At 46.9% G+C, this 26,634-nt stretch overlaps 1 protein-coding gene across 1 annotated transcript in view; it reads left to right on the top strand.

Moving 5' to 3' along the window:
* Rnf150 (ring finger protein 150) overlaps positions 1 to 26,634 on the top strand; it is a 219,279-nt gene that overhangs the window by 127,757 nt on the left and 64,888 nt on the right. Inside the window, exons 2-4 of the mRNA XM_075976589.1 lie at positions 1,018 to 1,268; positions 14,027 to 14,098; positions 25,271 to 25,353. Of these exons, the coding sequence (XP_075832704.1) occupies positions 1,018 to 1,268; positions 14,027 to 14,098; positions 25,271 to 25,353 (406 nt within the window). The remainder of the gene's footprint in view (positions 1 to 1,017; positions 1,269 to 14,026; positions 14,099 to 25,270; positions 25,354 to 26,634) is intronic.

A 26,634-nucleotide genomic window follows, 5' to 3' on the forward strand; every position in this document is an offset into this window, starting at 1 on the left:
GGTGTCTGAATCACAACATTTTGTGTGTGTGTGTGTGTGTGTGTGTGTGTGTGTGTGTGTGTGTGTAAAAGCATCTCTGGGGAGCTGATAGAAGGCAAGATGAGACTCAGACTCTGGCTGTTAGGTGTCTCAGCTTTGAAGAAGATTCTGGAAGTGAAATTTTTAGATTAGGGGTTCAAGGGGAACATTGAGTTGGATTGTGCTTTGAAGTTAAAGAACGTTATTAGAAGATGTATTAACATTGTAATAGACAGCAGCATGGTGGGGGGAGAGGTATTTGGGGCCTTCTTAGAGGTTTCAGAGGAAGAGTGAGAGGCACATCGTGTGTTTTGATGGAAGTCCTTAACACATGCTCGCAGTCAGGTGATGGAGGAAGGTCATTGGCTAATAAAGGAACTGCCTTGGCCCATTTCATTGGTTAGAAGATAGGTGGGAGGAGTAAACAGAACAAAACGCTGGGAGGAAGAGGAAGTGAGGTCAGACTCGACAGCTCTCCTCTCCGGAGCAGACGCCTTAGAGAGACGCCATGCTCCCGGCTCCTGGGCAGACACACACGATGAAGCTCTGAACTAGAATCTTCCCGGTAAGACCGGTGCTATACAGATGATAAGAAATGGGCTAGTCCAGGTGCGAGAGTTAGCCTAGAAGAGGCTAGATAGAGATGAGCCAAGCAGTGTTTAAATGAATACAGTTTGTGTGTTGTTATTTCGGGGCAAAAGCTATCCAAGCAGGCGGCTGGGGTGTTGGGGACGCAGCCCCGCCGCCGTCGCTCCTATTACTACAGTCAGGGATGATGGCCAGGAGGGCACAACCTAGAAACGCAAGTTACCTTTAATCCTAGAGACCAAATGACTATAGCTGGGAGAACTGTCGATCAAAATGATGACACTTTACAAAATGGCATGGCCCTGGCTAACAGAAAGCAATGCCACCTCTTAGTGCCCTCCCAAACATTTCACTCTGACTGCCTCCCCTCGCCCAACCCTCATTCCCGCTTCCTCGCCCCTCTCGCCCCAGGTGTGGAAGACATCGTGGCTATAATGATTCCTGAGCCCAAAGGGAAGGAGCTAGTGAGCCTGCTGGAAAGGAACGTCACCGTGACCATGTACATCACCATCGGGACCCGGAACCTGCAGAAATACGTGAGCCGCACGTCCGTTGTGTTCGTCTCCATCTCCTTCATCGTCCTCATGACCATCTCCCTCGCGTGGCTGGTCTTTTACTACATCCAGAGGTTCCGCTATGCGAATGCCAGGGACAGGAATCAGGTGAGTCTCTCGTTAAGAAAAGCGTCGCTTTGTAAACTGAACGCCGGCCACACATATTATGGTATAAATTGCACAACTCACAAATAACAGGGTAGGGTCGAAAACGTGTGCCAACTCCACCCCCAAAACACTGCCCTTCTGCCGTGCAGTTCTTCAAAGGCCTCTCACACTGCTGTATTCTGATGCTTTATTGATGTTGCCATCTACTGATGCTCCCTCCCTTTGCTCATTTTTAAACAACCGTTTATTTAAGTAGATTGACAGGAGCCTAGATTGTACTAAATAGTGACAACCTGACTCAAAAATAACCAAGATTGTCTCCTTGGGAACAGAAGGGAGGATGAGAATTTTGTTTTTAAAATAAAACTGTTTTCTTAAGTAGTTCATTTTTGAACATATATATATAGTATAAAATGTGAGTGGTATGCAATGAAAAAATCGCCTTCCATATGAGCCCATAGAGTATCTTTTAGGGATATTTTATGCATGTCTCAATGCATATGCTTCTATATATAATCACACTTTTTAAAAACAGAAAGAGAGCATATTTAACTCTGCCCCTTTCTCTCTCTTCATCGTGGGGATTAATTCATCCCAACACGAAATCCAAGAGTCTTCTCGTTTCTCATGAGTGCCCAGCATGGCACTGCTTTCATCATCAGATTCATTCACCCAGTTCCCACTAATGGGCATGCTTTCTCTTTCAAACAAGACACACACATGCGATACTTAGCGCATATTTTAGCGTATCTATAAGGTAAATCCTGGAAGCGTAATTGCTAAGACAATAGAATATGTATTTAAACTACGATGACTGCAAAGTTGTCTTCCAAAATAACATTGTTGAGCCAATTTCTATTTCAACCAACAATATTTAAAAAGTATTGTTGGGGACAGCAATTTGGCTCGGCAGGCAAAGGCGCATGACTTCAATCCTGATCACATGAGTTTAAGCTCCAGAATCCACAGACTAGAAGGAGAGAAGTGACTCCCACAAAGCAGGGCATCTCCCTGCACCTCTTGGAAGAAGCACAAGCATATGTACATACATGTATACAGACAGACAGACACTCAGAGACACACATACACAAATACATGTTTTTTAAAAGTAGCTTTCCATATCCTTACCGAATGTTGCAGCGTTTTATTGATTTGATGAATAGAATCGCTCTTTTCTTGGTTTGTTGCCGTGGTGCTGGGCGTTGAACCCCTGGACTTGTACATGCTAAGCCACCAACATGCTACATTCCCAGCTATAACGTTTTAAATTATAAGTAATGCTAACCATGTGTCCAAGCACAGTATAAAATACAGGTCCCTGCTACAAACCTCCTTCTGCCATCTGATGGTCTTTTCAGTTGAGTGGTTGGATAGTTTCCTATTAGTGTGTATCGGGTGTTTATTGGTCAAGGAAATTAGCCATTGTTGTTTTTACAATATGGGGCTACATAATGGGGCTTCCCATTATCTTTGCCTGTATCTGTGGTTCTTGAAGCGTGAAGATGTGTCGCTGTGACTAAGTGGCTGAAATCTATCCAGTCTTGAATAAACCACTAAAGCTTGTGTAATCAGATCTTTTCTCTGAGCCAAAACTTTAGAAAAAAACATTCTCTTTTCCTCCACCTCATTTTGATTTACCTTTTGTAGCTAAATCTTACAGAACTTTTCTTTATGAAGAATGAAGCAGAGGTGCAAAATTTTTTATGAAGACCTGCCATTTTTATAACTGGCATGTGCTGAATAATGAACTTTCCCCTCCTGTACAGCAGCCTCCTTTAGCAATACGAGATACCCCTGTGAGAGGCACTTATCCTGCTTCAATGCTCTCTGAACCATTCCCTCCGTCTGCCTGTGCTCAGTACCACATTCTCCCAAGAACTACAGAATTACCGCACACCTCCCATCTGTGGATCCCCGTGCTCCCACCCAGTGTCGTATTGCTCCAGTACGGTGTTCTCCCAAGAACTACGGAATGACAACATCCCTCCCATCTGTTTCCGTTGGTCTCCTCTGTTGTGTTAATCTTTACTAAGTTTGTGCTTAAGAGTGTGGATTTCATGCCAACTTTCAAAGCTATAGGATAACTCCGGCTAAGTTTATAACTGGAATGTTGAGCCTCCTAAGCACAGTTTATGTTTTTGCTCTTTCTTGACTCTTTAGTCTCCGGTAGCACTGTTAAAATCTGTCAGTCTGACAGTTTTCTTACCCTTGTTCCCAGTTATTTAATCATTATGTGTTGGCTTAGTTGTTTCTAACTTTAAACATCCTGCTTTATTTCACTGGCATGCATGCCCAATAACACCTCTGAATAACCTAAAATGTCATGGATGTTAATCTCCCATCCTATAGTATACATGGGCAGCCCGTATATGGCGGTTCTGTTGAACCTGTCCATTTGGGTTTCATGGTCTAAGTTGATGAGGACAACTGACCAGGTCTCTTCCTCAAGAGGGCACCAGATCTCATTACAGATGGTTGTGAGCCACCATGTGGTTGCTAGGAATTGAACTCAGGACCTTTGGAAGAGCAGGCTGTGTTTTTAACCCCTGAGCCATCTCTCCAGCCCCATGTAAGGGAATACTCTCAATTTAATGAGAATTTTAGGATAAATTCCATCATATTATTTTCATTCAGTTTTATAGGTTGAGATATTTTCTCATGCTACAAAAGATGTAATTTTGCAAACGTCAACTTTACTGAGTTTTTTTAAATTAAGAATGAATATTTAATTTTTCAGTGGTGACTTTTGATAGCAGTTCCCAGTGAGTGGCATCCGTTATTATAGTCATGGTGGTAACCGGATGATTACACATGAGTCCAATTCTGTGTCCTCTCTAAATGTTCTGCAGTAGTAGTGCATATAAAACCAGTTAGTCTCAAGGTGGTGAGTGTGACATGTGTCCAGCTGACTCCTGTAGAGTTCTGTGTGAAATATGTATTTGTACATTGGTTATTAAAAGATAGTCATCAGCCAACCAGACAGTCATAAATAAAAATATGTGGCTTTTCTGCTCTTGGAGAATCTCAGCAGCCATTTAGTGCTTAAGGTGAGAATGAAATTGTTAGTTGTAAACTAGCTAGACCTTCAATTAGTTGCATAGTCATTTTGGTCACTCTGCTTTCTGCAGGTGGACAGGGCTTGCAAGTCCATTTAGGCGCGCACATGCTCGGTGAGACGTTTATTAACTTTCCTGGAATTACAGTGTGTTATCCCCAAGGTCACTCAGCGATGGGACTGTGTTAAAAGTTAGCCCTGTCTCCAGATCAATGTGGACCCTACATTTTTAGCCCCTTTGAAAGAATGGAATAAGAACTTGGGACAAAACGTCGTTTGATAGCCAGTGTTCCAGTCTGCGCAACAGACCAGGACAGCTGTGCAGCATCTCCAGAATAAGCAGAGGGTTTACTTGAATTGTTTCTTTTTATTAAAGTGTTACTGACCTTCAGAGTGAGCCTTCAGGTCGTTGTCTTCTTCTTCTTCTTCTTCTTCTTCTTCTTCTTCTTCTTCTTCTTCTTCTTCTTCTTCTTCTTCTTCTTCTTCTTCTTCTTTCTTCTGTTTTTTTTCCAGATAAGTTTTCTCTGTAGCTTTGGAGCCTGTTCTGGAACTAGCTCTTGTAGACCAGGCTGTCCTCGAACTCACTGAGATCAGCCTACTTCTGCATCCCGACTGCTGGGGTTAAAAGTGTGCACCACCATTGCCCGGTGCCTTCAGGTCTTTATAGGACCTCAGTCTTGGCTAAGGCAGGAGAGGAGTTCATCTCATGTTGGGATGTGTTCTGCTGGAGGGTATCTGAAGGAGGCCCGAGCTTGAATTAGCCTGTCCTGGATGTCCACCTGGCTTCCTGTGGCTCATAGTCTTAAAACTTTCCTCAGCTTCTTACATGATACGGATGTTTTCCATGCTGTCCTGAGATGGTCAGGTCAGTGCAGCTGCCCTTGGGGTGAGATCCCTGGGTGTTGGCAGCGAGTCTTTGACACGGAGACACAGAGCAAGGACTGCAGCTGAGAGTGGAGACCAAACTCGGCGCTGTGCCGTGCTTCCTAAAATACAGTGGCAGTTAAAGGTGCCAGTCTGGGAATCAGGGCCAGTGTGGGTCAAACGTTTGATGAGACCGAGAGGCATGAACTTACATGAGCCGTTTCTCCTACCCAGGCCCAGAGGCCCAGATCGCCTCAAATATAAGGTCAGAGTGATACCATGCCAGACCTGGAGTTGTGTGGGAGAATCAAACAAGAAATGTTTAGCATTATCAGAAGGATGTCAATAGAATCACTCTAACAGGCAAAGCAAGGAGCTCTTAGAAAATTGTATTTAAATGTAAATAGTTCATTTCATATGTGTGTATATAGATATGAGGATTTTAGTTCTTATGACACAGTTTGAAACAAAACAGGATCATCTTTCTGACTCTCCTCTAGAATTATAGAAAAATGAGGTTTATAAATATATCCAGTTAGCCGTGGTCATGCACACACATCACCTCGAAGCAAAGCACACACCAACGCCCGGTCTCAAACAAAAATAAACTTTTAAGAATTTCACTATAGAGGAAAAATATAATTTTCTTAGAGACTTATATTCCATGAAGCACTCTTTAAAAAAACAAACAAAAATGAAAATACAGTAACAATGAAACAGAAGCTCTGCCTTTCAGAGCAAGAGTCCTTCCCACACCAAACTCCCCTAGCTATTATCTCCCAGTCTTCCAGGGAGGGAAGAACTCTGACCACATCCTGTGTGTGCTTTGTAAATGCCTCTGAGTGTATAAATAGTTTTTAAAGTTATTTTCTCATTTGTTACCTAGACAAGCGCTCTGCCCTTATGGCCGTGCTGGAGTAGCAGCGACAGAAACACACATTAAAATAGGCAGCAGACACCAAGCAAAGGGCCGTAATTACTGCGGCCCGCGGTGGGCTTGGACTACAGCGAAAAGGCTAAGGTGTCAAAATAAGGGGCTGTTTCAAGTTCTTGTGGATCCAATAAAGAACACAAGATACATCCTAATCTACTCCTACTGTGCCAGCCCATGGGGAAGTGGGAAAGAGACCCTGTGTGTCCCTTCTGTCCTTCCACTCAAATGAGAACACAGACACTCCAGCCTCATACATAAGGGTTTCTCTGATTCCCCAACACCAGCCAGTAGTCTAACTCCGTTCTGACACATGGAAATACTGCTAGACTCCAAGGTGAAGGAAGGACTCTGTCCCACAAGATGAACATCCTAGATGTGTGTCAAGTCCAGGTTACATGCTTGTGCATCTGGAAGACAGGTTGTACATAGGGAAGCTCTTGCCTTATGTTTTCCTGTTCATCCTAAAATGTTACGTCTTGGGGACAGCCAGTTTCAACGAGACAGAATGCTCAATATGGAAGGCAGGCCATCGAACGTCTAGCTCAGCAGCCCGGGAATTCTCTGAACCCTGTTTGGGACTATGTGGGAGCTTCATTACCTATGAAAAAGGGATTAAATCATCATCATTCATTGGTGATCAATGCAACCTTCCGTCTCTCTCTTTCCCAGGAAGAGCGAGAACAAGCTTATTTTGAGCACTTACTACACAGTCAAGGCCTCTGCCGCTGCAGGGCTTCTGTGGTAAAAGCATCAGCAGACAACACTGCGCTCAGGGCACAAGCGGTGGTAGGTCTAAAAATCCGCACCTCTAACCACACAAAGTCCTGAGGCAGCCAGCCCCATCCTTAGGGACTTTCCAAAAGCCACTGTATTAATATAAAGCCAGGGGTGACTGAAAGGGCTTGTTTTGAATAACCAGCCCGGTTCCCAATTGCCACTCCCATCCTTAAATTGCAGGGATTTGGGGAGCTCAGCCAGGAGCTAAGATAAAGAACAAAATGTGTATTTTCTATTACGTGCCACAATATCACATGGCCTAATTCTTGACTCCTCTGTTTGCTCTCAAGAGTGTTCCACTTCGGCTGAGAAGTCATACAGTTGCAATATGTCTGAGAGAAGCAGACAATTGAGGGTGTAATTGGCTCTAGTTCAAACGTCTACCATCGGTGGGGAAGGCAGAAGGGGTCCAGTGCGGTTGGTTTTAACGTTGCATTTGGCAACATTAAATTTAAAGCTCATTGGAGCAGAAGCACCTGGGAGGCTTCTCACTATGCGATTGCTCCTCGGAGAGAAGTCAGTGATGGAGAAGCGAATACAGGAAGCATCAGTTCAAGCTATCACTAAATCATCAAGAAGAGCGGGCTCACCTGGACAATGGGTACTCTGGAGAAGAGAGAGGTCTGAGCCTTGAACTTGGGATATGCAAATATGACTTAGTACCTTCCTTAGTCTCTCCATTTTGATGCTGTTACAGTTATGGAGATTGATCTGTTTCCTTGTTCATCATAGGGGTCATGGCTAGCACACCACTAACACAGGAAAAGATAAGGAGAGACCAACATGGCAATTAGAACTCATCAGTTTATATCTGGTCTTCTTCCAAAAAGATCGAAGAACCTGTGAGGAAATGTCTATCATCCTTAGAGTCAATGAAGAAGAAGAAGCCACCTAAATGTGTGACTGGGCAAAGAGTCCAACATTCTGGTGATAGACTGGGTGAGGGTGGCAATGCCAGGCTGCTAAGATTCTTCTGGAGTATCTGTGCTGCTTTCCTTTCTCCTGAGCAGTCAGACTTCTCCAGGAAAGAGGAGCAAACATGACCTTTACAGTTTCGAGTTTGTTTGTTTTTTGTGGGGAGAGGGACTGTAGCTCCTATGACTCACCTTAGAGAATAATTCGGCCTTCTGTGACTTATTTCAGGGCACCAGAAAAGTTCCCTGAGAAACCCTGCTTCTGAAGCTGCTTCTGAGACCCTTGGGTGCCCCTCAGTTCACAGGGCATTTTTAAATTTTTGTGGTGCTTTCCCCCTTATTTATTATTCCGGAACAAAAAGAACAACAAATACCTCACACTGCCTGGCTCCATAATCACCATGTGATGCAGGATCTATGTCTCAGAAGTTGAGTTTCCTGTGCCCCGGAGGTTGGGTCATTTGTCCTGCCCTGTCCAGGTTGGGTTGCCATATCTGTCCTTAAACACTACTGAAATGGTATTCTTTTTCTCCTCAAAAGAGATAATATCTATCACAATGTACAGAATGAGGCGTGGTTTTAAAAACTGCAAAGAGAGAATGAATCTATAATAGCATATTTCTCAGAATGATTGGGTGAAATTTGTCCTTCCTACCTTTGCAACCAGGTTCCGTAGGGAACCTGAAATTGGGTAGATTCAGCATAGCAGATCCGGTCACCCACCCTGAGAATCAAACAGAAAGTCACCAGGAAGGCCACGAAAGGAATCTACTCCAAAAGATATATTAAAACACACACACACACACACACACACACACACAACTGGGAGGGGCAGCCCAACTTCTTTGTCCTGTCTGCAAGGGTGTTGACACACACTCCAAAATTATAACAGAAGGGGCAAGAAGCATATCTAGTTATATCATCTTGGTCAAAATTGGGTTTGGCTGATCATTATCTCAGAACTGTTTCTCTGCGGAAGTTGAAGTCCTTATCACTCAAGGGACAATCAGTTCCCATTTGGAGAGGAGTTCTTTGTTTACAGAAGCAAGCTCCCAGTCTGAGACTCACTATCTGAGACTTACCATTCTTAGCCAGTTTAGGTAAATGACTAGAGACAGGCAGGCTCCAATCCCAGAGTCCAGGACAGGATTGGAAAGACTCGCAAGCTAGTATGTATGATGTCTCTGTCGCTCGTGGAGGTGCAGGGGACGTGTATGCAGTATCTGCATTTCCCTGTTATCTCGGTGTCTTTGTCCTGAAAGGGGAGGGGCTACCAGCTTCAGATGAACACTTCTTAAAAAATTGACGTACCTATTTACACACCAATCAGGAAATGGCCCAAAAGTTGAAGGTAGCAATGGTGCCAGAAATAAAATGAAGGCAGATGTGTGTTGCTCTACCTCACTCTCAGTTAAGCACTGAGTGTCTGCCAAGGCAGTTGCTCAGTTCCTGTCAGAGCTTTGAGAACCATTTGATTTCTAGGGACTTACGGAAGGGAGCCTCTAAGGCCTCATGACTATGACTTCCCCATTTTCTAGCTCACTGTCTCTGGGATGTTAGTCCTGGGAACTTAGGAAGCCCTCCTCCTAAGTGACCCTTCAGGAAACCACTTGTACCCTCTGGGCTGAGGCCCTACAAATGGTAAGAGCAGAGTCTGTCTTTCTAATCCTCTGTCCACCAGCTGTCTTGTTAGTCATGATCCCGGGTACCTTAATACCAGCTTGCTTGTCATTTCCTGAATAGACTTCACTATTTTTTTTCTTAAGAAAGGCAGCTTTCACTGTCTCTTTAAAGAGCATAGGAAGAGGCTTTTCTCAGGAAGAGAGACTGGGAATGTCTTCAAGCATCGGTAGGTATAGTTCCTTAGCAGTATGCCTAATATGCATAAGACTCTGGATTCAAACTCCAAAACCACACACACACACACACAAAACCACACACACACAAAGTCTATACAATTTTCATGTAGATGTAGACAAAAGTAAAGATAAATACATGGCCAAAATTTAAAGGCATGCTTTTCTAACTTTTCTTACACACCCATGTTTATGGGCATATGTCATTTGCTAAAAAAAAATTGATCAAGTGAAATACACTTTTGAAAGCATTCTTTTCACCCAGATGTGGCAGTACATGGACACATACATGCCTCTAACTTCAGCACTCTGGAGGTGGACACAGGGTGATGGAAAATAGCTGACCACCCTGGTTCCCCAGGGAGAGCCTGGCACAGCAAAGCAAGACAGGAGGAAGGGAAGAGGAAGAGAAGTGGACAGCTTCTAGTTTAGCTGCGTTTTAGTGTAATCTCTGGCCACTGTTTGAAAACACTATTTTTAACCTAATTTCTCCCTTACTCATGGGAATTAAAAAATTTAAACTGGGTGGTGGTAGCACACACCTTTAGTCCTAGCACTTGGCGGCCAGGGGCAGGCGGATCTCTGTGAGTTTGAAGCCACCCTGGTCTACTGAGCAAGTTCCAAGACAGCCAGGTCTACACAGAGAAACACTGTCTTGAAAAAAAATTAAGTGATTGAATTGAACACACTATTCTTAAAATACCATGTACACATAATTGAAAATTTTTCTAAACTTTAAAAAAGAAAAATAGCCAACACTTCATGGTACTGAAGAGATAGTTCAATGGTTAAGAGCACTGGCTGCTCTTTCAGAGGACCCAAGGTAAATTCCTAGCATCCCCATGGCAGCTCACAACCATCTTCAACCTTAGTTCCAGGGGATCCAATGGTCTCTTTCTGCCTCTATGAGCACCAGGGACACGCTTGACACATGTACAGGCATGTTTACAAGCAAAAGACTCAGATATAGAGAATAATTTGAGTAATGTTTAAAAATAAAAATGAAGGCATCCAACATCTCTTTATCTGGGGTTCAAGTGTCTTTTTTAAGCAGACCTGTGGCATTTACTCCTGAGAATAAAAGAAAGACGGTTCTCTACCTTCCCCCCAGTACATGGAAGTTACTCATCAATACTGAAGGTTTCACCAGACTGGTTACTCAACTTTACTACCTTACAGAAAGTATCAGTACAGTTCAGCGGATCTCAACCTGCGGGTTATGACCCCTTTGGGGTCTCCTAAGGCGATCAAAAATCACAGATATATACATTACAATTCATAAAAGCCGCAAAATTACAGTTCTGAAGTAGCAATGAAAAGAATGTTATGGTTTGGGATCAGCACATGAGGAGATGTATTAAAGGATTTCGGCGTTCGTAAGATACACTGCTGGGGTTTTTTTGTGAGGCTGAGATTCACCCACGCGGCTCCTCTGGGCTGAGATCCACCCAAGCGGCTCCTCTGTGAGGCTGAGACCCACCCACGCAGTTCCTCTGTGAGGCTGAGACCCACCCACGCGGCTCCTCTGTGAGGCTGAGACCCACCCACGCAGTTCCTCTGTGAGGCTGAGACCCACCCACGCGGCTCCTCTGGGCTGAGACCCACCCACGCGGCTCCTCTGTGAGGCTGAGATTCACCCACGCGGCTCCTCTGGGCTGAGATCCACCCAAGCGGCTCCTCTGTGAGGCTGAGACCCACCCACGCGGCTCCTCTGTGAGGCTGAGACCCACCCACGCGGCTCCTCTGTGAGGCTGAGACCCACCCACGCGGCTCCTCTGTGAGGCTGAGACCCACCCACGCGGCTCCTCTGTGAGGCTGAGACCCACCCACGCGGCTCCTCTGTGAGGCTGAGATCCACCCACGCGGTTCCTCTGTGAGGCTGAGACCCACCCACGTGGTTCCTCTGTGAGGCTGAGATCCACCCACGCGGCTCCTCTGTGAGGCTGAGACCCACCCATGCGGTTCCTTTGTATTTCCCCATTTCCAGGTTAAATTTCTCAGGTTATTTCCATGCTTTAAAAACATCTATTGTTTGAATGTTTTATTTATTCATTTTAATGGAAATTCTTCTATGTGATAAGCTACAGAGATTAGGGATTTGGAAAATTATAGTTCAGTACCATTTTTTTCAAAACCCAGATCTGTATTTAACAGGAAATATAATTAAAATATGCGCTAGGCAGGCTGGTACATGACTCCCTCCAGTCCTGGCCCTCAGGAAACTGGGTGGAGTTTTGAGTTCAATATCAACCAAGGCTACATAGGAAGACCTTGTCTCCAAAAGCAAGAGAACGAAATAAAAATTTGTGTGTGTGTGTCAGTGTGTGTGTGTGTGTGTGCGCGTGTGTGTTGTGTGTGTGTGTGTGTTAAGGTATTGGATGCTAATATCTTTAGGAATAGACAAAATATCCTTGAGGAGAATTAAATAACTTGAAGAAATGCTCACTTTCTGCTTAAACGCTATTGAAGTGATTTATACCGACCTAATAGGCTCCGGTTTCTAGCCAACAGGTCTGTTGGCTAGTGTCTTGATGACTGGCTGGGGGACTGGAGGGCTGCCTAGCTGTGTTGTGATGTATTTTCCCAGCTCTGAAACTGCAGGGCTTTCAGAGGGTCTACCTTTCTCATGGGGCTGTAGGACGGTAAAGGAAAGAAGACTTCAGCGGGTGCCTGGAACATTGTAGGTTTCAGTAATGTGGTGGTTTGAATTAGATGTGTCGTTAGGAGAGGCTTAGGGGATGTGGCCTCATTGGAAGAAATATGTCAGTGAACGCAGACTCTGGGAGGTGAAAGCCTTACACCATTCCTTGTGTGACCTCTCTGCTTCCTGTGCAGCCGCCATGCCTGCCAGCTGCCAGGGATGCTCTCCATGATGGCGACCGTCTCTTGTCCCTCTGGAACCACAAGTCCAAATAAACATTTCCTTCTATAAGTTGCCTTGGTCATGGTGTTACATCACAGCAATAGAGAAGTGACTAAGACAGTCGGTCTGTCCAGTATTCTTAGGAGAAAAGTATGGGCAATATAGCCAAAGCGAAGAGAGCTCACTTAGCATGCCTGAGGCCCTAGAATCAAACCTAGCACATGAAAAATAAAGCCAATTTGAATTTTAAGAAGTTATGACAGATAAAAGAATACTGAACATTGTTATTGTTGGTACTCTTGTTATCACTGTCGTCTGAACAAAAACCAACCCCCTACTGCTTTGAACCCTTCAAGTACTTTCTACTGCTACAGATGCATCTGTTGAAGGCCAGAAGCATGCATGCTAAGCATGAGGCGAAAACACATGGGAAGCTTGCAAGCACACACAGAAATCCCATTCTCCCTCAACAGATGAAGATTTCATTCCTACGCCCGTCTCCTCATTGCGGGACTCATTAGGGTGGCAATTTTCCCTATGCAAAATTGGGGCATGATGTATTCTTTCTCAACACGGTTGATAGCCGTTCCCCAGTTATGTGATTTGTAATCACCTGCTAACCTAAAGACAAAATTCTGTGCTGTGTATGTATGCGTGTGTGTGTGTGTGTGTGTGTGTGTGTATTAAATGTGTCCATATGGGTGTATGCACATTTGTGTTTGTGTGTGAACACTCATGTAACAGCTCGAATGCATGTTGAGGCCAGTGGCAGATGTACCTTTCTCTGTCAATCTCTGTCTTTTGAGACAAAGACCCTTCACTGGATCCGATGCTTACTGATTTGGCTAGGCTGTCCAGAGCACTCCAGGGATGCACCTGTCTCCACTCTCCAGCTCTGGGGTTGCACACTTGGGGTGCCACAGTAGCTCTTCCTGGGGTCCTGGGACTCTGAACTCAGAACCTCGTGCTTACGTGACAAGATCGTTACCTACTGAGCCAGCTCCTTGCTCTCTGCATAGCACACTCAGATGCACACGTAAGGGAGAAGGTGATAGGGTAGTCACTGCAGACCGAGTGTCCATATGAGCAAATTGAAAGACACAGCAAATAAAGGTGTCGGTGGTGGAAAAGAGATTACACACTGGCCAGCTACTCCAACAAGTTAGGAAAGACTTCAGGTTTGCTAGCTGCCAGTCTATACAGATATACACAGAAACTAGGAAGTTTCTATTTCACGTGCTAACTCTGTGTCATGTGAGTGTGAGCCCAATACTAGGAGAAAGGGATTCTCTCCAACACGGTTGTTTTCATGGACATTGAGTCCTACATCCACTCTCTGCAAATGCCCAGGCCTATGTCTCCCCCCCCCATCATCCTTAACATTCATGACATGTGTATGATTTCAGAGAGAACCGCTCTGGTTTATGAAATGCCATAAGAAAGTATGAGGGAATCACACATCTTTATTATTAACCAACAGCTTTTGTTTTTTCAGCGCCGACTGGGAGATGCAGCAAAGAAAGCCATCAGCAAGCTCCAGGTCAGGACCATCAGGAAGGGTGACAAGGTGAGAACCTCTTTTCCTTTGGTTGAGGACCTAGTCAATGAAACTCTTGTCTTTTCTGACAGCCCAAGTAGAAGAGAGAAAAAAAAAAGGAGAAAGATGTAAATCTGTGTGTCTATACATTTCTTGAACTTAGAATGCTTTTATCAAACATATTAAGTGTTTGTAAAACATGCGCAATTTATTTTCAATAATTGTTTTTAAGTAATTTATTTTTTAATAATTAAATGCTTTAATAATTAAGTGTTTTTAATAATTAAGTGTTTAAGAATTAAGCGTTCGTAAAATACATGCAATTTATTAGCAACCAAGCATGAGAAAATTTGAAGTTCAGCAAGCAACAATAGCCAAGTCAGCATCAGTGCCCATCAACAAATGAATGGATACATTCATACAGTAAACGTGATGTGTGCTCACAGTGCAGAATTATTGAGGCACTAAGAAGAATGAAATTATGTCATCTGAAGGATAATAAATGGAACTAGATATTATCATGTTAAACAAAATAAGCCAGGTGCAGAAAGATGATAGACCACATTTTCTCTCATATACAGAGCCTAGCATTCACAACAGGACTTAGGAAGCAGAAGGCTTCACTACTTTAGAGAAAGAGGAAGAGAGGTGGAAAGAGAGGGAGGATAAGAGAGGTTAGTGGGAGTGGAGGAGTGTGACACACACGTGTAAACGTGTCACAGTGAGAGTGGAGGAGTGTGACACACACATGTGAAAGTGTCACAGTGAGACCGTGGAGGAGTGTGACACACACGTGTGAAAGTGTCACAGTGAGAGTGGAGGAGTGTGACACACACGTGTGAAAGTGTCACAGTGAGAGTGGAGGAGTGTGACACACACGTGTGAAAGTGTCACAGTGAGACCGTGGAGGAGTGTGACACACACATGTGAAAGTGTCACAGTGAGAGTGGAGGAGTGTGACACACACGTGTGAAAGTGTCACAGTGAGAGTGGTGGAGTGTGACACACACGTGTGAAAGTGTCACAGTGAGAGTAGAGGAGTGTGACACACACGTGTGAAAGTGTCACAGTGAGAGTGGAGGAGTGTGACACACACGTGTGAAAGTGTCACAGTGAGACCGTGGAGGAGTGTGACACACACGTGTGAAAGTGTCACAGTGAGAGTGGAGGAGTGTGACACACACGTGTGAAAGTGTCACAGTGAGAGTGGAGGAGTGTGAAACACACGTGTGAAAGTGTCACAGTGAGACCATGGAGGAGTGTGACACACACGTGTGAAAGTGTCACAGTGAGAGTAGAGGAGTGTGACACACACGTGTGAAAGTGTCACAGTGAGACCGTGGAGGAGTGTGACACACACGTGTGAAAGTGTCACAGTGAGACCGTGGAGGAGTGTGACACACACGTGTGAAAGTGTCACAGTGAGACCGTGGAGGAGTGTGACACACACGTGTGAAAGTGTCACAGTGAGACCGTGGAGGAGTGTGAAACACACGTGTGAAAGTGTCACAGTGAGACCGTGGAGGAGTGTAACACACACGTGTGAAAGTGTCACAGTGAGACCGTGGAGGAGTGTGACACACACGTGTGCAAGTGTCACAGTGAGACCGTGGTGGAGTGTGACACACACGTGTGAAAGTGTCACAGTGAGAGTGGAGGAGTGTGACACACACGTGTGAAAGTGTCACAGTGAGAGTGGAGGAGTGTGACACACACGTGTGAAAGTGTCACAGTGAGAGTGGAGGAGTGTGACACACACGTGTGAAAGTGTCACAGTGAGAGTGGAGGAGTGTGACACACACGTGTGAAAGTGTCACAGTGAGAGTGGAGGAGTGTGACACACACGTGTGAAAGTGTCACAGTGAGACCGTGGAGGAGTGTGACACACACGTGTGAAAGTGTCACAGTGAGAGTGGAGGAGTGTGATACACACGTGTGAAAGTGTCACAGTGAGACAGCAGAGAAGTGTGACACACACGTGTTAAACTGTCACAGTGAGAGTGGTGGAGTGTGACACACACGTGTGAAAGTGTCACAGTGAGACCGTGGAGGAGTGTGAAACACACGTGTGAAAGTGTCACAGTGAGACCGTGGAGGAGTGTGACACACACGTGTGAAAGTGTCACAGTGAGAGTGGAGGAGTGTGACACACACGTGTGAAAGTGTCACAGTGAGACCGTGGAGGAGTGTGACACACACGTGTGAAAGTGTCACAGTGAGAGTAGAGGAGTGTGACACACACGTGTGAAAGTGTCACAGTGAGAGTGGAGGAGTGTGACACACACGTGTGAAAGTGTCACAGTGAGAGTGGAGGAGTGTGATACACACGTGTGAAAGTGTCACAGTGAGAGTGGAGGAGTGTGACACACACGTGTGAAAGTGTCACAGTGAGAGTGGAGGAGTGTGACACACACGTGTGAAAGTGTCACAGTGAGAGTGGAGGAGTGTGACACACACGTGTGAAAGTGTCACAGTGAGAGTGGAGGAGTGTGACACACACGTGTGAAAGTGTCACAGTGAGAGTGGAGGAGTGTGACACACACGTGTGAAAGTGTCACAGTGAGAGTGGAGGAGTGTGACACACACGTGTGAAAGTGTCACAGTGAGAGTGGAGGAGTGTGACACACACGTGTGAAAGTGTCACAGTGAGACCGTGGAGGAGTGTGACACACACGTGTGAAAGTGTCACAGTGAGACCGTGGAGGAGTGTGACACACACGTGTGAAAGTGTCACAGTGAGACCGTGGAGGAGTGTGACACACACGTGTGAAAGTGTCACAGTGAGACCGTGGAGGAGTGTGAAACACACGTGTGAAAGTGTCACAGTGAGACCGTGGAGGAGTGTGACACACACGTGTGAAAGTGTCACAGTGAGAGTGGAGGAGTGTGACACACGTGTGAAAGTGTCACAGTGAGAGTGGAGGAGTGTGACACACACGTGTGAAAGTGTCACAGTGAGACCGTGGAGGAGTGTGAAACACACGTGTGAAAGTGTCACAGTGAGAGTGGAGGAGTGTGACACACACGTGTGAAAGTGTCACAGTGAGACCGTGGAGGAGTGTGACACACACGTGTGAAAGTGTCACAGTGAGAGTGGAGGAGTGTGACACACACGTGTGAAAGTGTCACAGTGAGAGTGGAGGAGTGTGACACACACGTGTGAAAGTGTCACAGTGAGACCGTGGAGGAGTGTGACACACACGTGTGAAAGTGTCACAGTGAGAGTGGAGGAGTGTGACACACACGTGTGGAAGTGTCACAGTGAGAGTGGAGGAGTGTGATACACACGTGTGAAAGTGTCACAGTGAGACAGCAGAGAAGTGTGACACACACGTGTGAAACTGTCACAGTGAGAGTGGTGGAGTGTGACACACACGTGTGAAAGTGTCACAGTGAGACCGTGGAGGACTGTAACACACGTATGGAAGTGTCACAGTGAGACCGTGGAGGAGTGTGACACACACGTGTGAAAGTGTCACAGTGAGAGTGGAGGAGTGTGACACACACGTGTGAAAGTGTCACAGTGAGAGTGGAGGAGTGTGACACACACGTGTGAAAGTGTCACAGTGAGAGTGGAGGAGTGTGACACACACGTGTGAAAGTGTCACAGTGAGAGTGGAGGAGTGTGACACACACGTGTGAAAGTGTCACAGTGAGAGTGGAGGAGTGTGACACACACGTGTGAAAGTGTCACAGTGAGAGTGGAGGAGTGTGACACACACGTGTGGAAGTGTCACAGTGAGAGTGGAGGAGTGTGATACACACGTGTGAAAGTGTCACAGTGAGACAGCAGAGAAGTGTGACACACACGTGTGAAAGTGTCACAGTGAGACCGTGGAGGAGTGTGACACACACGTGTGAAAGTGTCACAGTGAGAGTGGAGGAGTGTGAAACACACGTGTGAAAGTGTCACAGTGAGAGTGGAGGAGTGTGACACACACGTGTGAAAGTGTCACAGTGAGAGTGGAGGAGTGTGACACACACGTGTGAAAGTGTCACAGTGAGAGTGGAGGAGTGTGACACACACGTGTGAAAGTGTCACAGTGAGAGTGGAGGAGTGTGACACACACGTGTGCAAGTGTCACAGTGAGACCGTGGAGGAGTGTGACACACACATGTGAAAGTGTCACAGTGAGACCGTGGAGGAGTGTGACACACACATGTGAAAGTTTCACAGTGAGAGTGGAGGAGTGTGACACACACATGTGAAAGTGTCACAGTGAGAGTGGAGGAGTGTGACACACACATGTGAAAGTGTCACAGTGAGAGTGGAGGAGTGTGACACACACATGTGAAAGTGTCACAGTGAGAGTGGAGGAGTGTGACACACACGTGTGAAAGTGTCACAGTGAGAGTGGAGGAGTGTGACACACACGTGTGAAAGTGTCACAGTGAGAGTGGAGGAGTGTGACACACACGTGTGAAAGTGTCACAGTGAGACCGTGGAGGAGTGTGACACACACGTGTGAAAGTGTCACAGTGAGAGTAGAGGAGTGTGACACACACGTGTGAAAGTGTCACAGTGAGAGTGGAGGAGTGTGACACACACGTGTGAAAGTGTCACAGTGAGAGTGGAGGAGTGTGACACACACGTGTGAAAGTGTCACAGTGAGACCGTGGAGGAGTGTGACACACACGTGTGAAAGTGTCACAGTGAGAGTGGAGGAGTGTGACACACACGTGTGAAAGTGTCACAGTGAGAGTGGAGGAGTGTGACACACACGTGTGAAAGTGTCACAGTGAGACCGTGGAGGAGTGTGACACACACGTGTGAAAGTGTCACAGTGAGAGTAGAGGAGTGTGACACACACGTGTGAAAGTGTCACAGTGAGAGTGGTGGAGTGTGACACACACGTGTGAAAGTGTCACAGTGAGAGTGGTGGAGTGTGACACACACGTGTGAAAGTGTCACAGTGAGAGTGGAGGAGTGTGACACACACGTGTGAAAGTGTCACAGTGAGACCGTGGAGGAGTGTGAAACACACGTGTGAAAGTGTCACAGTGAGACCGTGGAGTGTGACACACACGTGTGAAAGTGTCACAGTGAGAGTGGTGGAGTGTGACACACACGTGTGAAAGTGTCACAGTGAGAGTGGAGGAGTGTGACACACACGTGTGAAAGTGTCACAGTGAGACCGTGGAGTGTGACACACACGTGTGAAAGTGTCACAGTGAGAGTGGAGGAGTGTGACACACACGTGTGAAAGTGTCACAGTGAGAGTGGAGGAGTGTGACACACACGTGTGAAAGTGTCACAGTGAGAGTGGAGGAGTGTGAGACACGTGTGAAAGTGTCACAGTGAGACCGTGGAGTGTGACACACACGTGTGAAAGTGTCACAGTGAGAGTGGAGGAGTGTGACACACACGTGTGAAAGTGTCACAGTGAGAGTGGAGGAGTGTGACACACACGTGTGAAAGTGTCACAGTGAGAGTGGAGGAGTGTGACACACACGTGTGAAAGTGTCACAGTGAGAGTGGAGGAGTGTGACACACACATGTGAAAGTGTCACAGTGAGAGTGGAGGAGTGTGACACACACGTGTGGAAGTGTCACAGTGAGAGTGGAGGAGTGTGACACACACGTGTGAAAGTGTCACAGTGAGAGTGGTGGAGTGTGACACACACGTGTGAAAGTGTCACAGTGAGAGTGGAGGAGTGTGACACACACGTGTGAAAGTGTCACAGTGAGACCGTGGAGGAGTGTGACACACACGTGTGAAAGTGTCACAGTGAGAGTAGAGGAGTGTGACACACACGTGTGAAAGTGTCACAGTGAGACCGTGGAGGAGTGTGACACACACGTGTGAAAGTGTCACAGTGAGACCGTGGAGGAGTGTGACACACACGTGTGAAAGTGTCACAGTGAGACCGTGGAGGAGTGTGACACACACGTGTGAAAGTGTCACAGTGAGACCGTGGAGGAGTGTGAAACACACGTGTGAAAGTGTCACAGTGAGACCGTGGAGGAGTGTGACACACACGTGTGAAAGTGTCACAGTGAGAGTGGAGGAGTGTGACACACGTGTGAAAGTGTCACAGTGAGAGTGGAGGAGTGTGACACACACATGTGAAAGTGTCACAGTGAGACCGTGGAGGAGTGTGACACACACGTGTGAAAGTGTCACAGTGAGAGTAGAGGAGTGTGACACACACGTGTGAAAGTGTCACAGTGAGACCGTGGAGGAGTGTGACACACACGTGTGAAAGTGTCACAGTGAGAGTGGAGGAGTGTGACACACACGTGTGAAAGTGTCACAGTGAGAGTGGAGGAGTGTGACACACACGTGTGAAAGTGTCACAGTGAGACCGTGGAGGAGTGTGACACACACGTGTGAAAGTGTCACAGTGAGAGTGGAGGAGTGTGACACACACGTGTGGAAGTGTCACAGTGAGAGTGGAGGAGTGTGATACACACGTGTGAAAGTGTCACAGTGAGACAGCAGAGAAGTGTGACACACACGTGTGAAACTGTCACAGTGAGAGTGGTGGAGTGTGACACACACGTGTGAAAGTGTCACAGTGAGACCGTGGAGGACTGTAACACACGTGTGGAAGTGTCACAGTGAGACCGTGGAGGAGTGTGACACACACGTGTGAAAGTGTCACAGTGAGAGTGGAGGAGTGTGACACACACGTGTGAAAGTGTCACAGTGAGAGTGGAGGAGTGTGACACACACGTGTGAAAGTGTCACAGTGAGAGTGGAGGAGTGTGACACACACGTGTGAAAGTGTCACAGTGAGAGTGGAGGAGTGTGACACACACGTGTGAAAGTGTCACAGTGAGAGTGGAGGAGTGTGACACACACGTGTGAAAGTGTCACAGTGAGAGTGGAGGAGTGTGACACACACGTGTGGAAGTGTCACAGTGAGAGTGGAGGAGTGTGATACACACGTGTGAAAGTGTCACAGTGAGACAGCAGAGAAGTGTGACACACACGTGTGAAAGTGTCACAGTGAGACCGTGGAGGAGTGTGACACACACGTGTGAAAGTGTCACAGTGAGAGTGGAGGAGTGTGAAACACACGTGTGAAAGTGTCACAGTGAGAGTGGAGGAGTGTGACACACACGTGTGAAAGTGTCACAGTGAGAGTGGAGGAGTGTGACACACACGTGTGAAAGTGTCACAGTGAGAGTGGAGGAGTGTGACACACACGTGTGAAAGTGTCACAGTGAGAGTGGAGGAGTGTGACACACACGTGTGAAAGTGTCACAGTGAGACCGTGGAGGAGTGTGACACACACATGTGAAAGTGTCACAGTGAGACCGTGGAGGAGTGTGACACACACATGTGAAAGTGTCACAGTGAGACCGTGGAGGAGTGTGACACACACATGTGAAAGTGTCACAGTGAGACTGGAGGAGTGTGACACACACATGTGAAAGTGTCACAGTGAGAGTGGAGGAGTGTGACACACACATGTGAAAGTGTCACAGTGAGAGTGGAGGAGTGTGACACACACGTGTGAAAGTGTCACAGTGAGAGTGGAGGAGTGTGACACACACGTGTGAAAGTGTCACAGTGAGAGTGGAGGAGTGTGACACACACGTGTGAAAGTGTCACAGTGAGACCGTGGAGGAGTGTGACACACACGTGTGAAAGTGTCACAGTGGGAGTAGAGGAGTGTGACACACACGTGTGAAAGTGTCACAGTGAGAGTGGAGGAGTGTGACACACACGTGTGAAAGTGTCACAGTGAGACCGTGGAGGAGTGTGACACACACGTGTGAAAGTGTCACAGTGAGACCGTGGAGGAGTGTGACACACACGTGTGAAAGTGTCACAGTGAGAGTGGAGGAGTGTGACACACACGTGTGAAAGTGTCACAGTGAGAGTGGAGGAGTATGATACACACGTGTGAAAGTGTCACAGTGAGAGTGGAGGAGTGTGACACACACGTGTGAAAGTGTCACAGTGAGACCGTGGAGGAGTGTGACACACACGTGTGAAAGTGTCACAGTGAGAGTGGAGGAGTGTGACACACACGTGTGAAAGTGTCACAGTGAGAGTGGTGGAGTGTGACACACACGTGTGAAAGTGTCACAGTGAGACCGTGGAGGAGTGTGACACACACGTGTGAAAGTGTCACAGTGAGAGTGGAGGAGTGTGACACACACGTGTGAAAGTGTCACAGTGAGAGTGGTGGAGTGTGACACACACGTGTGAAAGTGTCACAGTGAGAGTGGTGGAGTGTGACACACACGTGTGAAAGTGTCACAGTGAGAGTGGAGGAGTGTGACACACACGTGTGAAAGTGTCACAGTGAGAGTGGAGGAGTGTGACACACACGTGTGAAAGTGTCACAGTGAGACCGTGGAGGAGTGTGAAACACACGTGTGAAAGTGTCACAGTGAGACCGTGGAGTGTGACACACACGTGTGAAAGTGTCACAGTGAGAGTGGAGGAGTGTGACACACACGTGTGAAAGTGTCACAGTGAGAGTGGAGGAGTGTGAGACACGTGTGAAAGTGTCACAGTGAGACCGTGGAGTGTGACACACACGTGTGAAAGTGTCACAGTGAGAGTGGAGGAGTGTGACACACACGTGTGAAAGTGTCACAGTGAGAGTGGAGGAGTGTGACACACACGTGTGAAAGTGTCACAGTGAGAGTGGAGGAGTGTGAGACACGTGTGAAAGTGTCACAGTGAGACCGTGGAGTGTGACACACACGTGTGAAAGTGTCACAGTGAGAGTGGAGGAGTGTGACACACACGTGTGAAAGTGTCACAGTGAGAGTGGAGGAGTGTGACACACACGTGTGAAAGTGTCACAGTGAGAGTGGAGGAGTGTGACACACACGTGTGAAAGTGTCACAGTGAGAGTGGAGGAGTGTGACACACACGTGTGAAAGTGTCACAGTGAGAGTGGAGGAGTGTGACACACACGTGTGGAAGTGTCACAGTGAGAGTGGAGGAGTGTGACACACACGTGTGAAAGTGTCACAGTGAGAGTGGTGGAGTGTGACACACACGTGTGAAAGTGTCACAGTGAGAGTGGAGGAGTGTGACACACACGTGTGAAAGTGTCACAGTGAGAGTGGAGGAGTGTGACACACACGTGTGAAAGTGTCACAGTGAGAGTGGAGGAGTGTGACACACACGTGTGAAAGTGTCACAGTGAGAGTGGTGGAGTGTGACACACACGTGTGAAAGTGTCACAGTGAGAGTGGAGGAGTGTGACATACACGTGTGAAAGTGTCACAGTGAGAGTGGAGGAGTGTGACACACACATGTGAAAGTGTCACAGTGAGACCGTGGAGTGTGACACACACGTGTGAAAGTGTCACAGTGAGAGTGGTGGAGTGTGACACACACGTGTGAAAGTGTCACAGTGAGAGTGGAGGAGTGTGACACACACGTGTGAAAGTGTCACAGTGAGAGTGGAGGAGTGTGGCACACATGCGTGAAAGTGTCACAGTGAGAGTGGAGGAGTGTGACACACACGTGTGAAAGTGTCACAGTGAGAGTGGAGGAGTGTGACACACACGTGTGAAAGTGTCACAGTGAGAGTGGAGGAGTGTGGCACACATGCGTGAAAGTGTCACAGTGAGACAGTGGATGAGTGTGACACGCATGCATGAATGTGTCACCGTGAAACCAGCATTTCATACATGAAATATGTGCTTTAAAAGGTGTGCAAGAAGCTCACACCTTTAATTCCAGCAGTCAGGAAGCAGAGGCTGGTGCTATGGGCTTCTGTTCATAGTGAGCTCCAGACTAGCAGGGCTACATAGACCCTGTCTCAGAAAACCATAAACCACAGGGAAACTTTCCACGTCTGGGGGAGACAGTCCACAACAGTGTTCCTTGACGCATGTGACAAGAACTGGTCTTAAATTTAGGTCTAGCAGCCAATAGAAGAAGAAACGCAGCAAACCAAAGGCCATTATTTCCATCAGTATCCGCTTACCTTAATCCCAGTGATGTACACAATAAAAGCTGATAGTTGCTCTTCTATGACCCCAGGGAAGTTTTCCCAAAAGTCCTTGGAAAGAGGCTGAGTTTATACACTGAGTGTGCTGTTTGTGTAAGCTTAGAGTATGAATGTGCAAATGATACTTAGCTCTTCTGAACTCTAGGGCTCAGAACCCACCAGCCTCCCTCACTGCAGAAGGGTGGCCAGACTCCCAAGGCCCTGATACACCTCCAGGAAATAGGAAAAGGCAGCACCTCCCAAGCGCACAGACTCTAAGGGCACCCGACAGCCTGTTGTTTAGAACAGTGGGTTGCAAGCCAGCATGCGGGTGAGCATCCCCTGGAAACTTAGTAATGGCCTCGCGTTCACAAGCGCAGCAGGGGCTGTCTCTGCTCTGAATAACTGATTTTTTCACTACTTATTTGCTATCAGTTTAAACAATACGAGAATGCTTTTGAAAATTCATTTAGAAGGATAACCAGGGCATTGGGAAGATGGCTGAGTTGGTAAAATGTGTGTGCTAACTGAGTTTGGTCCCCAATACTCACAGAAGAGTCAAATGTGGTGACGCTTCCTTTGTGGAGATAGAGGCTGGAGGATTCCTGGGGCTCGCCGACCTAGTCAAGCCTAGCCAAGCAGGGGAGCTCCAGGAGTAGTGAGAGAGTCTGTCTCAATAGTCATCATCATCATCGTCGTCATCATCATCATCATCATCATAATAATAATAATGATAATAATGATGATGACGAGAGCAGCGCTGATGCACACGCGTGTACCCTCACATGAGCACACACACAAACCAGATTTAGAGGTGGCATTTATTTTCATCGGTATCTTCCCCCACTCAACTAGAGAGTAAAACGTGCGAGTATGATGCTGTAAGTAGACCACGAGGTGCCTCTTTTAGGTTTGTATGCAGAAAAAGAAAGAAACTCCATTTGTGTTTACACTTATTCCACACTTTAGATTCCAGGGGGCTGAGTGCATTATACATCTTTCGGATGAACACCATTCCTCACCCCTGGGGCTTCGGTGCCACCTATAACTGTCATTTGCAGAATTTTAGGAACAGCATGTGGGAATGGCGCTTCCCTCACCAAAGCTCTCCAAATGGAAACAGCCCTTGAAGGCTGGGAGGGGTGGAAACTGAGCCGGCTGGTGAATTATTGATTAAGAAGCCCTGTAATGTTGCTGAGAGGCTGGCTATGAGCGAGCTTGCCTTTGGTTTATGGCAGTGTTTGCTCAGGATGGAAGCCAAAGTCGGCCTTTCTGTTTCTTCTGTTGCAGGAAACAGAGTCTGATTTTGATAACTGCGCAGTGTGTATCGAAGGGTACAAGCCCAACGATGTGGTCAGGATCCTGCCCTGCCGGTGAGTGGTGCGGCTGCCTGCTCTGGCGCAGAGGGGCAGAACCTCTGGGCCGGCATCGCAAACAAGCAAACAATCCTAAGTTCGCAGTATTGGTCCTGGAAAACACGCCCCCACATGAAAGAGGGCGTCTTTCTTACCACCCCCTCACTGCATGAAAGGCAGGCCTGACGAGACAGAATGAATGCGGGCTGTGTGTGTGAGTGAGGCGGCGCCACGGATAGCTCGGTGATGCTCAGCATCGCTCAGCATGGCTTCTGGCTTTTACCAGCGCTACTTTAACCAAAATAGCAAACTCTAAAAAACGGTTCTGTGGACTATCAGAACACATTGAGCAATCTGAACATGGCCAACGGGGAGCAGGGAGCCAGGGGTGGTTCCATTCCCCTTGCCTTTTACCAATGGGAAGGGAATGGGTCAAATTCCCACAGAATTCTAGAATCTTAAGGAACATTCTACCATGCAGACTTGGGGAAACTGCCTCAAAGGATGCTCTAATCGCTTTAATTTTTCTCGCTAAGTATAAGTCACTGTTACGTATCTGACATTTTCTTTGAACAGCCTGATTAAATCAAGTAAGCCAGGGTTGCATAAGAGCCTTAGCCTTCATAGAGAATCCCTTTTTAGTTGCTTCTATGCAAGGGTCCTAAAAATAAATTGTAGTTGCCTCGATGAAAGGTGCTTCATGTAGGGAACCTGGCTTGAAATATTCTTGAGTTTAAAAGCATATTAAGCAGAAAAGGGTATAACTCAAAGACAGCCCACGATCTATTGCTTTCCCCAGACACTACGGATTTAAAACTATTTCTTAGAAATAGAAATGGAGGCCGGGCGGTGGTGGCGCACGCCTTTAATCCCAGCACTCGGGAGGCAGAGCAGGCGGATCTCTGTGAGTTCGAGGCCAGCCTGGTCTACAAGAGCTAATTCCAGGACAGGAACCAAAAAAAGCTACGGAGAAACCCTGTCTCGAAAATCCAAAAAAAATAAAGAAAAGAAAAGAAAGAAATAGAAAGGAAGAAGATGGTATTCGGAGGAATGGTGTAATAATCTCAAGATGACAAGGAAGTGATGGGAAAACAAATAAAAAGTCTGACTGCTAGCTAGAACTCAGCAGCTCAAGGGTCTTCCTTGAGACGCTCACAGTTGGCCGTTAGCAGTCTGGGAGTAGGTGTGGTTCAGTTGTCTCACTCCATACTTGTCCGACTGGCCCTAAAGTGGATCCACAGATGGGGGCACGCCAACACGCAGCAGTTTGCTGTGTGTGAGCACACTCACTCCGAATAC

Source organism: Microtus pennsylvanicus, chromosome 6, assembly GCF_037038515.1.
Source record: "Microtus pennsylvanicus isolate mMicPen1 chromosome 6, mMicPen1.hap1, whole genome shotgun sequence".
NCBI classification, from domain to species: domain Eukaryota; kingdom Metazoa; phylum Chordata; class Mammalia; order Rodentia; family Cricetidae; genus Microtus; species Microtus pennsylvanicus.